Source organism: Rissa tridactyla, chromosome 2, assembly GCF_028500815.1.
Source record: "Rissa tridactyla isolate bRisTri1 chromosome 2, bRisTri1.patW.cur.20221130, whole genome shotgun sequence".
Classification (NCBI taxonomy): Eukaryota; Metazoa; Chordata; class Aves; order Charadriiformes; family Laridae; genus Rissa; species Rissa tridactyla.
The window spans coordinates 131,262,470-131,278,048 of NC_071467.1; the positions used below are offsets into that span (position 1 = coordinate 131,262,470).

The 15,579-nt window shown below is 38.6% G+C and overlaps 1 protein-coding gene across 3 annotated transcripts in view; it reads left to right on the forward strand.

Annotated features, from left to right (window-relative positions):
• Positions 1 to 11,905, forward strand: part of SKAP2 (src kinase associated phosphoprotein 2) — a 122,137-nt gene extending 110,232 nt beyond the window's left edge. For all 3 annotated transcript variants that reach the window (XM_054190158.1, XM_054190159.1, XM_054190160.1), the window contains 2 exons: positions 8,926 to 9,027; positions 9,439 to 11,905. In XM_054190158.1, the coding sequence (XP_054046133.1) occupies positions 8,926 to 9,018 (93 nt within the window). In that variant the 3' untranslated portion in view covers positions 9,019 to 9,027; positions 9,439 to 11,905. The remainder of the gene's footprint in view (positions 1 to 8,925; positions 9,028 to 9,438) is intronic.
• Positions 11,906 to 15,579: the final 3,674 nt, after the last annotated feature.

Consider the following 15,579-nt stretch of genomic DNA (forward strand, 5'->3'; position numbering starts at 1 on the left):
CCCCCCTCCCCCCAACAAAAACAAAACCTCCCATAAAATATACATCTCATATTGAAGTCCACTGAAGTCTGCTTCTCAACAATTAATCAAAGGAAATTTCTTTTTTCCCCACATACTAGAAAAAAGATGAGCTTTTCAAGTTCTCATTGAAAAAAAAACACCTTTTAAAATATATGTAGAGTATATATCTCAGATGTAATTGCCATTTGGTACAATTAATTCCAAAGATATTGTAGGTCATTAAAATATACAAGTAGGTGCGTGAAAGCTAAAGGCATCTGTTTGTCTTAGTTTCAAACTCTTCAGTTTTGTCACGACTGCTTTAAATCTTCTGTGATAACTGCAATGTTTCTGGATAATAAATGTAGCAGCTTCTGTTTAAATAAATTTAAGATTTATGGGTAGAAAGATAGTCCTATATAAAAACAGAGAAGATATATTACTAATGGTAATGTGACCATGTATGTCTTTTGAGCTATTTCATTGTCACTTAAACTAATAACTGAACTGCATTACTAAAGGCAAAATAACGCTCTTGGATTGGGCAGACTTTCTAGCAGTTGTACTGAAGAACGGTACTCATTCAAAATAACCACCTCTACCCCCTCTCCCTCCCTCAAAAAAGCCCATGAACAAACGGATTCCAGTGTACGCGTTTGGTCTCTTTGTGGGTTGTGCTCTTCTGGTACGGTATGGGAACTATAAAATCTTAATCTTCAGCCTGTAAGTGAAAAAATAATTTGCTACTCTTTCCCAAAAGAGTGAGAAATTTAATTTAAAAAATGGAGCAGAATAGAAAAACAGTAGCTTAAGCTGTCCTCTGTATATCAGCTGTCTTGTGGTCATGCCATGATTAATCCGTAATCGGTCCTTGAAACAGGCTGGCTGCGTCTCCAGATATATAGAGCCTCTCTCTTTGGGAATGATTTCTACTCCAAAATACAGCCCAGAAAATTCAGCCCTGTTTCACTTAAAGATTGTTACAGCTTTTTCAGAAAAATGAGTGCTGGACGCTACTGTCAGCTCTGAATTTAGGGTCCTTGGAGGGGAAAGTGCCAGAGAATTATCCATCTTAACCCTCCACTTGATTCAGTTTCAAGGTCTGATCATTTATGAGCTCTTTGTCTGGTAAGTGAAAATATAACCAAGGAAAAGTGAACCTAACCATCCTGAAGTGGGTCAAGACTTTTCTTCAAAAAATATTTCCTTATCCACTACATTAATACTTGCATTTTGTGGCAGTTGGCAGGAATCCTTGGCAATTTTTTTATTTTTTCACACCATCTAGTGGTTGAAAATGAGAGATGCAGGTACTGACAGGAGGCGATGTGTATGGATCCAAAATGGTGTCATAAATTCAGCTTCAGCTTGAACCTAGCTATGGCTTTATTGCCTTTCTATCATATGTCAGCCAGGTATGAACATTACTCTTGAAAACCACATTTTGCTGATAAGGAAGTAAGTACGGCTATAGCAGTATTATAGTAGGAAGGGTGAAGCATTAACAAAATATCGAGCATATTTGTGCAACATGTAATAGTTCTTTGTTTTACAATGAAATATAAATGGTATTGCTTCCTCTGCCGAACGTGATAAGATAGATATTTGTCTCTCCCAGCAATAGTTTGCCAAAGCAATATATTTTTACCTCCTTTTCACATACCTTTATAGAAATTAGGGGAAAAGTGACTATTTTGTTTCCAAGAAATGAGATCATTAGTACAACAGACGTGATTATCAACTATTTTAGCAAATTTGGGCATTGACATAATTTAAATAAAGCAAGAGGAGCAATATGTTAAATGCAAGTTTCTAGGTGAATGCCTTTCAGAAGAATGAGCAAGGTTTCAGTTTGGCAATGTTTACCTCTTAAAAAAGCTAAGCATTATGCAAAGACAAATCCCCCATAATGTGATTTAAACTGAGCATCAAAATTTAGTGTTAGTGCAATGCGCATGATTTGCATGCTTACACTCTGATAATACAACTACCTACGCACAACTGCAGTAATTACTGTCCAAAAGCATGTTTTCCCTGTTTTAAAGGTGCATTCAAAACCTGTTTTAGCTATAATCTAAATATTTATGTCTGTTGTGGCTTTTGTGTGGCAGCAGTTCTATGGGCTCTTATCCCCAAACTTTTTTCTATTTTTTTTCTGCCGTTGAGAGTTTCCTTCAGAAGTTGCAATTTCAAACTGAGCAGAATTAACAGAACTATTGCGATAGTACTTGTTAGCTTTTCTTTATTTAAAAAAATAGTTAACTTTTCAGATTAATCGACGAATGTATCTGTACAGATAAACTCATATTATTATAATTTTAATTTATCATATTCCTGAATATTCAAGTAGCTTTTATAACTTACGCTACAAATTATGTGAACTTTCAGAAAACTATATACCCCTCTCCCGCTCTGCAGTAGAAAACATTTTATAGCTCTACTGATAGAGGGACTCATTAATAAGATTTCTTAGTTAATATTGACTTCTTAGTTAATATTGACTATTAAAAAGGCAATACTTGGGCATCCTGTTTTCTAAAAGGATGATTGCTCTTAACTCCTGCTCGTTTATGGTCTTGCCTTTGCTTTCAAGCCCATATGATAAATGGGGAAACAAACCATGAGATAACAATCCATTTTATAAATCTTCCATTGCGCTTACTCAAGAAGTCAATTTCCAGAAGCAAAGACAACTGGGAGTGGAGGTAGCCCTATTTTTTTTTTTAAGTTTGGTATGCACAATTCATGCAAGTGCAGCACTTGCAGTATTTGTTTGTTTGCATTAGGTGCATGTTTTATGTTTGGAAATGCCATCGTTTCATCAGCCAAATGCAAGTAGTAATGGAAATTTACTTAGATGTTAGCAGGCTTAGTGGAATTACTGACATTTCTTAACTTTTAGGCTAATTTAATTCCCATCTCATTTATATTTATATTTGCATTAAAACAATAAATAATACTTGAAAATCAGAAATTATATCTTGCATGGGAATTCTCCTTCCCTGTTATTATTTCAGTACAAGCCAATGCAATATAGTGCTGCTCAGTCTGCTATTTATGATTCATGGAAATCTCATCTCTGACTTAACCCTTAGAGTGTTAACTTGTTGTCTAGATTATCCTTTATTCAGTGGTTGTACATTTCCAGTGTGGCAGATTTTTGTTCTTTCAATACAAGAAATGTCTGTTAAAATGCTCGCATCTCGACCTGTATTTTGTGCTTAGTGAAAAGACAAAGACATCTCCCTAGCTCAGGTTACTGCTTGTGAAATAAGGTACAACCTAATAGTGCAGCTGTTTCATGATCAGCGTAGCATTTTGTATATTATCTCTATAATCTTCATAAAATGTATTTATTCAGTATTTTTTTCAAAAAGATGTGAAAGACATACTAAAATCCGTAGTGTTTTTTTTTTTTTTGTGAGGCTGTTCTCTGACTGATCATCCTGAGAACCATATTTAACAATAATTTCTCTTTCCATGACCATACTGCCCATGTCTACCTTAGCAAATAGTAAGTACCAACAGGAGCAGATTTGCAGCGTGAAACACCTGGTGCTGAGGCCCCAGCATCCACACCGTGTGTTTTCAAAGGGGTTTGATGTCGGAAGAGGTCAAATTTTGTGGAATGATTGTGTGGAATGAGAACACATTAGTGTCTGGAGCACATTCAAGTGCATCTTCCACTTTAGTTTTATCTGAAAGAGCTGTAGCGCGTGTGCTCTGAGACTGACGGCTCTGCAAAGTGAGACAAGGTGGGGAAAGCGGGAGCACTGGGAGATCCACTTTAGTGGGACACTTCTGAACAAAACTAAACTGCAATACTAAGTTGCACATTTCCTTCTTCTGGCTTGTTTAGGTATATTCCTTATAGGGAAAAAAAAAAAAAGATGTCTAAACATAAGTGTGAAGGCCTTTAACTGGAAGGTTAGTGAAGACAGACTAATGCAAAGTGACTTTAGCTCTCTTGGTTTGCATACTGATAATATGTAAGTATTTACCTACCTGATCAGAAAAAATTTTGGCATTGTGTCATCTAATGGAAAATAAAATGGTCCTTCTATCGTTCCAGGGTATTTTCAGGGGCCAGTTTTGGTTCAGAATTCACTCTGCTTCCCCTGATTTATATTGGAACTCTTTAATTGGTGTCTATTTTGTCTCATGTCATTGCAGGAAATAAAATCTAATAATGCAACCATACAATAAATCTGAGGCTTATATTCTTAAAGATGACCATTTTATTGCTGTCTTAAAACAACTCTACTACCTGTGAAGAAGTCTTGTTCAGTTATCTAAACCATTTGTCATTTTCTGCTTTTTAGAGAAAATGCTGTTCTGTGCCAAAAATGCTCCCTGGTTGATAGTGTATCATTCAGCAATTACACCAAAGGAAGTTCTAAAATTTTTTAGCTAGTCTGAATCTCCTGGATGAATTAGAGGTGTTTTAAAATATTATCTTGCCAAAATTGCCCCCCAGGATATTCTTCAAAAAAAATTTTCTCCCTGCTTTCCGCACATCTTTAGTTTGATAGGAGAGGCTACTTATTTTAACGCCAAACAAGGGTATAGATACATTTTGCTTTTCAGTTTTAAAGCTTGCAGATCTTCAGCCTGTAAATTAATACTACTTATAGTGCCACTGAAAGAGGGCAGGAGAAAAATCTTGAATTCACGCACTTCAGTTGTGTTTTTTTAAAATACCACTCCATTGTTTTCTTCAAGGCATTGAAACACAATGATGATTTTCAGCAACTCTTTTTAAAAAGCAAAACAAATTTAAAAACCCCACCCCACAAACACAAAAAACATACCATATGTATTGAACAATAGGGACTAATTACCCAAGGACCAGATGTTCTCAACTTTTGCTGAAGTCAGTAGAAGTTAATACGGTGCAAAGCATCTGGAGATCCTCATTTACGCAGAGGATCTGTTCTAAAGGTAGAGACTGTTTTGGAAATCCCCTTGCATGTAATTTTTTTTTCTCTTCTTGCATATCGAAATTACCTTCTATGTAGTACAATAATCTTGGCTTTAAAAGATAACAGTAAGAAAACAGGTAGTCAGGTAGTGTATTTCTACCTCCTGTGTTTTCCCCCAGTGCAAAAACTTTTAAGATCAGTGTCTCGTGGAGTCACAGGTACATACAAATTGGTGGGACAGGGACAAGGAGAAGCATCTGCTCACAGTGTGTTCAGTTGAGAGCATTTAAGGAGCCTGTAAACCCTGATGGCATTTTATTTCCCCCCCCCGCTATCATAGCATGCTGTACGGAGAGTGTTTTGCCAGCACGTTAAATATTAAGTCATAACCTGTTCCTTGCTGCCCTGTGAAATGACTTCACTTTGGTTAATAAATTTCTGCTGGGGGAGAAGACCCAACCCACTCTATGACAGACAGTGAAAACACAGGAGTAGCTTAGAAAGCACTTGCTCATTTGTTAAGGCGGTTGTTTCGTATTATTTGGTGCAATATATTCGCCTGCCCTGCTGCGTGTCTTCCAGGGGGGGCGGTGGCCGCTTCCTCCCACCCTGTCCCTGCCCAGTGTGTCCCAGTGTGGCAAATGTGCTCCCAGTCACATGGCAGTGCCCTGGCCCCACACTTGTGCATTCCCCTCATTGCTATATCTGGCCCTGCCCCCCCACCCCCCGCTCTGATCCCTCTCTTTGCCTCCGAGCAATTCATTTTGCAGTTATTGAATTTCTTTGGAGAGTTATTTTCATACAGCGAGCATCACAGCACCTCTGGATCTTGATAGCGTTTCTACATAAGGAGAAAGAAGCTTTGTGTTAGTAATTACCTAACATTGTCAGGAGCTGACTGCAGGCCTCTTTCTAGTGATAACAGAATAACCACATAATGTAGCTTTATAGCACATGATTAATAGAAAATAATTACACATCCTACAAAGGGATGCAATATTTCTTATAAATTGACTACAATGGTTTCCTGTAGATTAAAGGACTCTTCATTATTTTATCAGTCCTTCTGAAGTACAGTCGCTTGCCTATGTTAGCAGCGATGTTAAGAGCTGAATGCAGTGAGGGATACCAGATGGTAAACCCAGTGGTACCTGAGATCTGAAGCTGACGCTTGCAAAAGCACCATGCTTCCCAACTCTTAAAAATTCATATAAAACTCCTAACTGTATTCATATACTTCTGCGTATTAATCTTTATCTCCCACAAATGTGGGCTTTAGACTTTTATTCTACACATCTTAAGCAGCCGTAATAGACATATGGACCTTACAACTGCAGTGCATTAATTAAATTATATTGCTATGAAGGAGTTTATATGATAACGATAGAAACAATACATGATTTGGGTTTTTTGTGTGACTTCAAGAAAGGACTGGGGGGCACTGCTTATCCGCCCGACTAGTGAGCACTCTTTTGTGGTACTGAGGACAGAAAGGAGTGGTTAGGAGTTTAAAGAGAAATGTCTGTACTTTAATCAGTTTAAAAGGGAGTGCTATCTAATTATTCTAAAACCTGAGATTAAAGTTTTATATTCTTGCTAGACAGGTATCTGCGTTATATTTGTGTTCAGACTTCTGTAGACTGCAGATAGTTTAATTGGGATTCATGTTGCTCTTGAGACCCATGCAAAGAATAGTAATGTAAAGTAAAAGCTTCTGTGTTGCGATATTGTCTGTATGGTATAATGGTTGCAGTGAATCCTTAAATTAGTTTACTAGGCTGTTACATCAACATTCATTTCATCTTCTCACTTAGCTTCGTGCCAGAGCAGTAAGTGGTGTATTAGTAAGTAGCAAAACCCAGAAAGTTTTCAAAACAACAGCACGCTTTTAGTTTTAATTTGAGGTATCTGAATTGTTTCTTTAAAAACAATTGTTTCTAAGTTCATGTAGTGTTGCTAAGTGGAACTTTTTCAATGGGTAATGTAGTCCGCAGGCTTTTTCTGTGCCATTTGTCATATGCAATTTAATGACTGCTTAGCTAAGTCACTTCCCCCATTTCATGTATTGTTTGTTTTTTTGGCTGATGTCTAGCAAAACTTGCTTAATCACTTCTGTCAGTCACTTCACGAGATCCATGTAACAGCTTAAAATCTTTTGTTGCTTTCTCTTGGAGAGATTTATTGCTGAGATTCCAGTAGTATACGTGAGTACTGCTCCTTTCAGCAATTTCCCACTTCAGTCTAGAAATCTAGTTTGTATATTTAACCAGTGTATTGTGAGATAAAACATAGATTTTTTTAAACAGGCTGATCTGGAACATTATAAACCTCAGTGTCAGGGTATTATTTAGCCTTTAAGGATTTGGGGTGTGATGTGTACACCCACGGGAAAGGTTATGAGCGGTTCTTAACTTCTGTGGAGGGCAGTTTGCACTGAAGATCAGGTTCAGATACCTCTAGACTTTCAGACCAGACCCATCGGCAGCAGTCTGTTCTGCAGTGGAAGGGGGAAGAAGGTGGAATTACTTTTGCAGCCTTCTCATTTGTGTGTTCACATCATAAATGAAGGTTTTCCTGCCGCTTCTTATGTGGATTTTCTTTAAGTCACACTTACTGCTGTATTTTATGGATAGCAGGATAGAATCTTTTAAATAAGCAATTCACCGTGAAGAGAAGGAAAAAAAATATTTAAGACTGGTGTTCAGCCTTCCACAGTACAAAAATATAAAAGTGTGTGTGTGTGCCTACATGCAAGCGTGTTAAAAGAAAAAAAAAAAAAAGAAAAAAGAAAAAAAAAAAAAAAGAAAAGCCTGGGCCCACATGAAAGTGGGCCATCAACAGGGTTTCATCGTAGTTAAGCACGGGGAGAGCTGAGTACACTGAGCACCTCATAGGACCCTAGAGAACTCTCGACCAGGCCAAATATGCCAGCAGCAAATCATTATAGCTCAGGCTCTAATGAAACTCCATTAACCCTTAAGCTCCACTTGACTATTTATAACTGAAAAACTTTATCTACAGTCAAAATAATAGCTTCATCTCAGTAGGACCATTAATTCAAAATCCTACAGCCTTTTGCTTTTTTCGTCAGAAGAGCAGCGTAGAAGGAAGCAGATGTTGCTTATCACAGATATCTGTGTATTTTTTATTTTCCATGTTTGTTCCAAAGTAATTTCTGTTTTACTAATCATTCCATTTTGAATGGGGTCTCTGTTTTAATAATGCTTCATTTGTAACTCAATATATGTGTGTGTGCAATTTCAGCTGTTACAATTTATTGAACCGCTGTTAGGATTGATCTTAAAATATTTACCTCATAGGAAAAAAATTAAATTTGGATCCCACAATACTCTTACTTGGTATTGCTTTTGGAAGATATTATTTCTTTAAACTATTATAATTCATTTTGTTTCATATTTATCTCACTAAGCCTAAACAAATTTCAAACAAAAGTACATTAGTCATCTGTCAGACATATGAGATCTGCCATAGAATTTTCTGCAAGCCTAAAGCAATAGTAGACTTTGTCTGTAGAAAGAGATTATGTATTAGATATATAGTGTTCCCTTCACGTTTGAGTGAAGTAGTATTTAAAATAAGTTGATTGTAAGTTTCTTAAGAGTTTAGCCTTGTGATACTGAAAGAATCCCTGTTGATTCTTCTTTGTCAACATTGTGCTATTAGATTTTAGCTACAAAGGTAAGATTTTTATGTTTGTAATTAATACAGGATGGACAGGTCAGCTATTTTTAGTAGGTGTTATAGAGAAGTGTGGCCGTAATTAAGAAATTTTCCTGACTATGCCCGGACTTTTTAAAATTTAACTTCTCTCTTTGCCTAACTCTGCATGTGAATGCCTCTAACAAAAAGATATAATGTTTTAATTTTCAGTTGAAATGATTATAACTGTATAGAAGAGAAAGCATCCATAAGGAGTTGCATACAAAACTCTATTGCATTTATATCAGACTAAAGGTTAATATTGCATATTGTTTTCAATTAGGAGTACAATAGATTTGGCTGGTGGGTAGGAGAAATGAAGGGAACCATTGGCTTGGTGCCTAAAGCCTACATAATGGAGATGTATGATATTTGAGAGGCCTGGGTAAGTACATTTTAATCCAATCTTCTGTAATGGCTTATATGTTCCCTTGTTCTCTGTTTCATAAGTATTTCTTTCCTGGAACCTTTGTAGGAGTCCTGTTAACATAAAGATTATGGCAAAATATATTGAAGGTTCAATTAAAGCACTTTTTCTAGGATTCTGTATGAAATATTAAACCACAGTGTACAGAAGATGATGTATTTTATAGCTACGTTCCTGTTCCAGATTTTTTTTTTTTTTGGTAAAATAAAATTGGTGTGCTTTCCAGTTAGTTTTGTTACTTCAGTAAGTACTATGTATGCATCTGTGCAGAAAACTGTGGAAGGGGATAGATACTTGGGCTGGGTTTGATAGGCATGTTTGAGGTTTTTTGGTTAATGATGAACTTTCAACTTCCTTCTCCCTAATCAGGAGAAATCTGCGCTTGAAATCAAGAGTGGTGTGCAGCTGCAGTTTACAGACCCGGCCTCTGAAAGAAGAAGATTCTGCCGTACACGTTTTGTGGTTTCGGCGAATGTAGTCAGATCGTTGCCTTGTGTGTATTAAACATTAAAAACTGTAATTGATCACAATTCTGCGGAAATGTTCTTCTTAGCCACTTTTTATGGAATTGTAATGCTAGGAAATGAAATAGATGGTAATTAACATATGGGGCACAAGCAGCCAGATCGTGCCTGTTGATCTTTTCTTAAGCAGCACTCTGTATAGCTATAGGTTTGTGTTCTTTCGGGGAATTTGACTATGTTTTCCTGTTCCTCAGTTTTAGAAAAATTAAGCTGAACTTCGAAAGTAGAAAACTATTACTCAGTTCACGCATACATTAACCTTTTAATGATCACTGTACATTTCATGCAGTTTCCTAGGAAAATCAAGGGAAATTTATGTGTAATATTGCAGATCTTCAGGGTATTCCGTTTCCAAATGTTTTTGTATTCTGTTTTAGCCAATGATTTATTTTTCTCATACATTTAGTATTGTTATTGTTAATTAATATTTTGTTACCACAAAATGAAGGCTTGGCTTTTTTGCTGATGTAAGAAATCCGCCTGTGTGGTAATACTGCCCTGATACCGTTCTGACTTTGAGATGTGAATTAGGTGAAAATGTCTAAAAAGACAATATATTAAACCCCACAATTTTTTGTGAAGGCAACATCAGCTAAATGGCAGGTAAGAATGAATTTTGTCCGTGGTAGTGTGAAATATTTCAGCTGTACCTTACAGATGCTTTCACAAAGTCAGATCTGGATACCTTGTTGGTATGTGGAATTTCTGATACAAGTTGTGCAACAGACCTCTTCAGCTTTACGTGGGTTAATAATGGCTACCTGCAGTCTTACTGTCAAACCCAGAACTTTGTGGCTAAAAGCATCGGTTCAAACATTAAAAATAAAAGTACACTAAAATACTCTCACTTGTGGACGAGGGGTTGGGCAGAGTTAATATTTTAAAATCCTCTTGTTTTGGAGATGTGCCTTACTATTAGCGTGCAAGATCAACTTTTTTTTTTTTTTGAATCCTCCCACACACTTGATTTGTGAGACCCTTAATCTGCCAAAGAGGCAGGTCAAGCCCGTCTGCGAATTGCTGAGCCTGTGCAGGTCCCCTTGTAGTTGCTGGTGCTGTTTACGCTTCGGGCGGGCCCTGGAAGCACCGTGGGTTAAAAGGTAACGTTAGTCTGGGCTGGGAATTAGATCCTCTTCAGTAAACTAAGATGTTGTGCTTTACAGTGGCTAATGTCTGGTACTTGGCGGTACGCTGGATTCTAATAGGAGTCAAACAGGGTACGGAGTTTTGTTGTAATTTTTTAAAAAATAGATAGTCATTGAAATTGATTCTGTACGTTATCAGCGAAGCATTAAAATGATAGATTGTGGTCTTCAGATCTTTCACTACTTTAATTTATCAAGTGTGCTTGTGGGTTATGTACAGAATGTGAAGTGTTAACATCGCGGCTAGAAAAGCTCCTTCTCTCTTGTTTAACATGGCAGCGTAATAAATCTGCCCACCGAAATGTCGCCTTATTAATCGTGTAATTCCGAATTCCACCACCACCTACTTTTTAGGAGAGTAAATCCTCTCCCCCGCCCTTCCTCCTTCTTGTTGAGACGAACTGCATACGCGGGAAACTTGATTTAGGACCGGACCCCAGCGGGGACGGCGCTGCCGAGCCGGGAGCGGCTGCGCGGGAGGCGGCGGCGCGCTGCCCTGCGCGGCCCCTGCGCGGCCCCTGCGCGGCCCCCGCGCTGCACTGCGCGCCCGCGGCGGTAGGTGGCAGCAAATTTTCACAGGACGGGAGGAGGCCGAGCCCCCTTCCCCCTTCCCTGCCGCTTCTGCCGTTTTTCCAGGAGAGGGAGTCCTTTCCCAACCGATGAGCCGCTTCCCGGTGCCCAGCGTCTGCCTCTCCTGGGTGGTGGCAGCCGGAGAGATAGTGTCTTTTGTTTGTACTTCTCCTTCCCCCCCTTTTTAGTACACAGACTGCCTTAAAATTCAAACCGTGAAAGATTGCCCCGAAACGCACTTGAAGTGTCTTGGAATAAACCATGAAATGGGCCACGGATGAGTTGTTTACTGTAAATCTGTGCAAATGCCATAACCTTTTTTTGGAGAAGAAAATCTCTGTTAATACTACTTAAACAAAACTCAATGGCAGAAAATGCTAATTGCTTTATTTTCTTTGTTTACCTAGATTGCACTTGCCTTTCCATAAACAGAAAAACAGCTAATTTTTTAAAAGGTGATTGTAAGTCATATTTTGTACAGCGTTTTACTTGATTATTTGCTCTGTTCTGGATTTGTACTATACTGCCATTAGATCTTACAATAATGTTCTACTCTGCAAATTTTTAAGGTTCAAATAAAGTTTAATTGTTTGCAAACTGTTATGATGCTAATAATTCAACAGCCTGCTGTGTTACTAATGAAATTACTTTGTTATGATTAATTTGGAAAATAGTGTGTTGATTGTAGTAATTAAGCACAACAAGGTGAAGTAAATGATTCTAATGCCATCTGGCCTCCAGACTGAATGAAGAAATGAAATGGGGCTGTCATTTGAATTTATTCAGAGAAGTAAGGGTAATACAAATGCTTTTTATAGCAGAGGCACCCGGATATCATCGTGCCTCTCTCTAGTATTTTTTTCATGTACTTCTATATACAGACAATTGGTTCGTGTATTTTTCCAGCACCTAGTTAGGGTATACCTCTTTGTGCATACTGCCACTAATTACGTGTACTGATGGTAGCGTACGTGCCAGTTCTTCCATCAGAGAGATCTATGGATAAGATTTAGAGAAGTGATGCGTACCAGCTTACCTTTTGCTCCTCCAGTAATGATAGAAACTTTCTTTGACTGAAATTAATCTGAATGTGAATGCTGATTAAGATCCTATTCTATATTCAAAGCCAAATGCATAAACTTTCTTCTTTTTGTCTCTGGCGTATGACACAGTATTAGAAGGAGTGTAAAGAATAACCCTTTGGAACCTGATCCAAAGACTGCTGAAACTGAGAAGCTGGTGAATTTGGTTGCTTGTGGATCAGGCTCTCAAACAGTAACTCAAAAACAGGCAATACAATTTCAAAGTGTCTTTTGCTGAATGGTCTTTGTTCTCTTTCTGAAAAAGGTGCAGTTATTTCCATAAGCTGAACTAAACAAAAGAAAGGCACTGACTTCTCTGGACCCAAAAGATAGAAATCTATTTTTCTATCTCAGGTAAAGCAAAATGAAGTTGTGGCTCTATATCAGAGCCCCGGCTTGATAAAAGTTCACTGGGATCTGTAGGAAAGCTGTGAAATATTAAAACATGGGGTGAAAGTACCCAGGTAGATGACAATGTCGTGCTCTTCAGCTGCATGAGCCATTTGATGTTTCTCTCATCTCTCTCCCTCAAGTTGACGAAAAGTTTATTGGTATGCAACTGTGGGAATAAGTGTATGCATGGAAACCTTATAAACAAGTTTCCACTTTACATAGCACAATGTGCTGATAAACTGTAGGACCTTCACTTACCAGGGTTTCTCTGAAGCTGACATTTCTCAGACGAGCATCTGCTTAATTCCATCTTTATTTAGAAAAACTGACACTGAGCTCAGCGCGGGGTGCTCTGCCAAATCTGCGTCTCTCTTTTCGAGGGTTCATTTCCTGCCCAGCATCCCGTGTCTTGCTGTGAGGGACCAGTACCAACCAACTTCAAACTATGGGCTTAAAATCGCGGAGCCAAGCAGGGTGTAAGCACAGTATTTCATGCTTCTACGATGAAATTGTGACTTGGCCGCTCTCTCCTTGCTACAGGAGGGGAGCAAGGAGAGAGGCTGAGAGGGGAGGCTGAGATGGTGACAGGATGGGCAGGTCAAAGGGATGCCGCTTTTCTTATCCAACTGTGTTGTGCCAAGGAATATAAGTATGTTCCCTGTAAATTGTAAAACAGATCAGGCAGCGATAGGCCATGAATTGTTGTATCATAGCCTTTTATGGATTTGTTTAGGAGCAATTTTGTAACGGGATCTAGACAATTCTCTTTCTGCTGCCTGGAATTTTCCTTAGTCCCAAGTACCATACAGAGAAATTCAGAGAGAGCTGGGCTCAAAGCAAAGTACAGGAAAAATCCTCTGCACCTGAAAGCTATGCCAACGTGAGTCAGATTTAAAACTGGAAATGTCAGCTTCTTCACAGCCTTTTGGGATGAACAAGTCTTTTAATTAACAGGAAAAACTTAAAAATCCAAGGTGTCATCTTGTAGCAATGTGTGTGGGAGAATAAAGTACAGGCAGCCTGAGAAGAGCTGCTGGTAGATGAAGAGGCAGACAGATAGTTTCAAATGCCACTAAAAAACAATCTCTCTCTCTCAATTTTCTGCTGGAGCAAACTGATGTGTTGGAGCTTTTATCCTGAAGTAGCCTCAGTATCTCACAACCTGTTGAACAAACTTCCTTTCACCCTCTATTGTAAAGCAAGTGCTACTCCATAAAGATATTTGATGGCTAATGAGCGTTTTACAGCAAGACTTTAAAGTTTATGCTGCGGGATGAAAAAAAAAAATCCACATTCAGTTACAGTGGAAGGATTTATGTTGGCAGAATAGAATTACCAGTTTGGCCACTTCCAGTCTGCCGTAATGGCTTGCATATTTGTAAATAGTGCCATGGGATTTTTAACGGCCACAGGCAATCGGTATTTTAGTTTTACACCTCATGCTACAAGACAGGGTACGTAGCGCTGCAGAACTGAGCCCCGTGCAGAACTGCCTGGGTTATGGTGGGTGGGGGGCGAAGAAATAAAAGGTATTATGCAGGATCATTATCAATCTTTTCAAATTCCAGCAGCATGGAAGTATGCCTCGGCAGTCTCCCACCCAAGAGCTGACATGGCCCAATGCTGCTTTTTAATAGTCAAATCTAATAGGGTCAGCAGGAGAAGAGCAGAGCACAGGCAGCCTGACAGGCGTGGGCAACTCAGTTTATTCACTGGCGGTCATCAGCCTCTCAGACTTATTTCGGTTTGGAAGGGAAAAGATGAAATCTGTAAAGAGTCACGAGGCATCAGGGAAGCAGAGGGACCTTCTTCCTTTTCTGCTGCTCTCTTCCGAGAGGACTGCCATTCTTTCCTTATATTTAAATTAAAGGCAGCCAGGCATGAATGCACATGTATGTGTGTGAAGGAGTGGGTTTTATTAAATAGTCACTTACAATCATGTTTTGATGCTGGTTTCTCCTTTCTAAAAGGCGTTTGCACGCTGATAATAGCCACACTGCCTTTACTATAGAAAAATGGTATTTCTAGCTTTTTAAAAAATTCTATTTCCAGTTATCTAAAGGCTCCATTCTAGTAACGTATCTTCTCTCTTGTCCTGCGTTTCCCGTCATGATAGTACTCTTGGTGCATTGTGGCAGGTGCCTCTTAGCAAAATTTGTGTGTCCTTTGTGACACTAATTTTTGTTTGCCTGTACCAATAAAATACTCCAGGCTCATTTTTTGCAACATCTTTCCCCCTATTTTAAAGCTAATTTTGGACTTAGTTTTAGAGGTATTAGACCACAATGAAGGGGGGGTTGCGAGTAATCTATGCGTCTAGTTTTCCATTATTTAACAAAAAAAATAGTCATTCTGCATGACCAGCTATGAGAACTGTTTTTTAAGGTCTACAAACTAACCAGTTTCCTCTCCATTCCTTCTTTTCTGCTTCTGAAACTGGCCCATTATAGGTGATGCGGGTACTTAGCCACTTCGAGACTGAGATTACCTATTCAGCTACTTACTGTCTTATGATAGCCAGCCAAGGTCACCTATAGGTCGTTATCGACTTGTGACCAGAATTGCCTTCCCTCTGATGTATCTAGCACTGCTTTGAAGGCAGCATTTAGGAAACAAGCGTCTTTTCTCATGGGCTTTGTAATTTTCAGAAGGTGAGTGAAACTTCAAAACGCAGAGACATCACCCAAAATAATCTCTCTCGCTGAGCCATGTTTATGATTTGCACGTCTGTAAATACTCTGTCTTCATTGTATTCCTGCATGCATTTACTTATACAAAATTATGAAGAGGAGGATG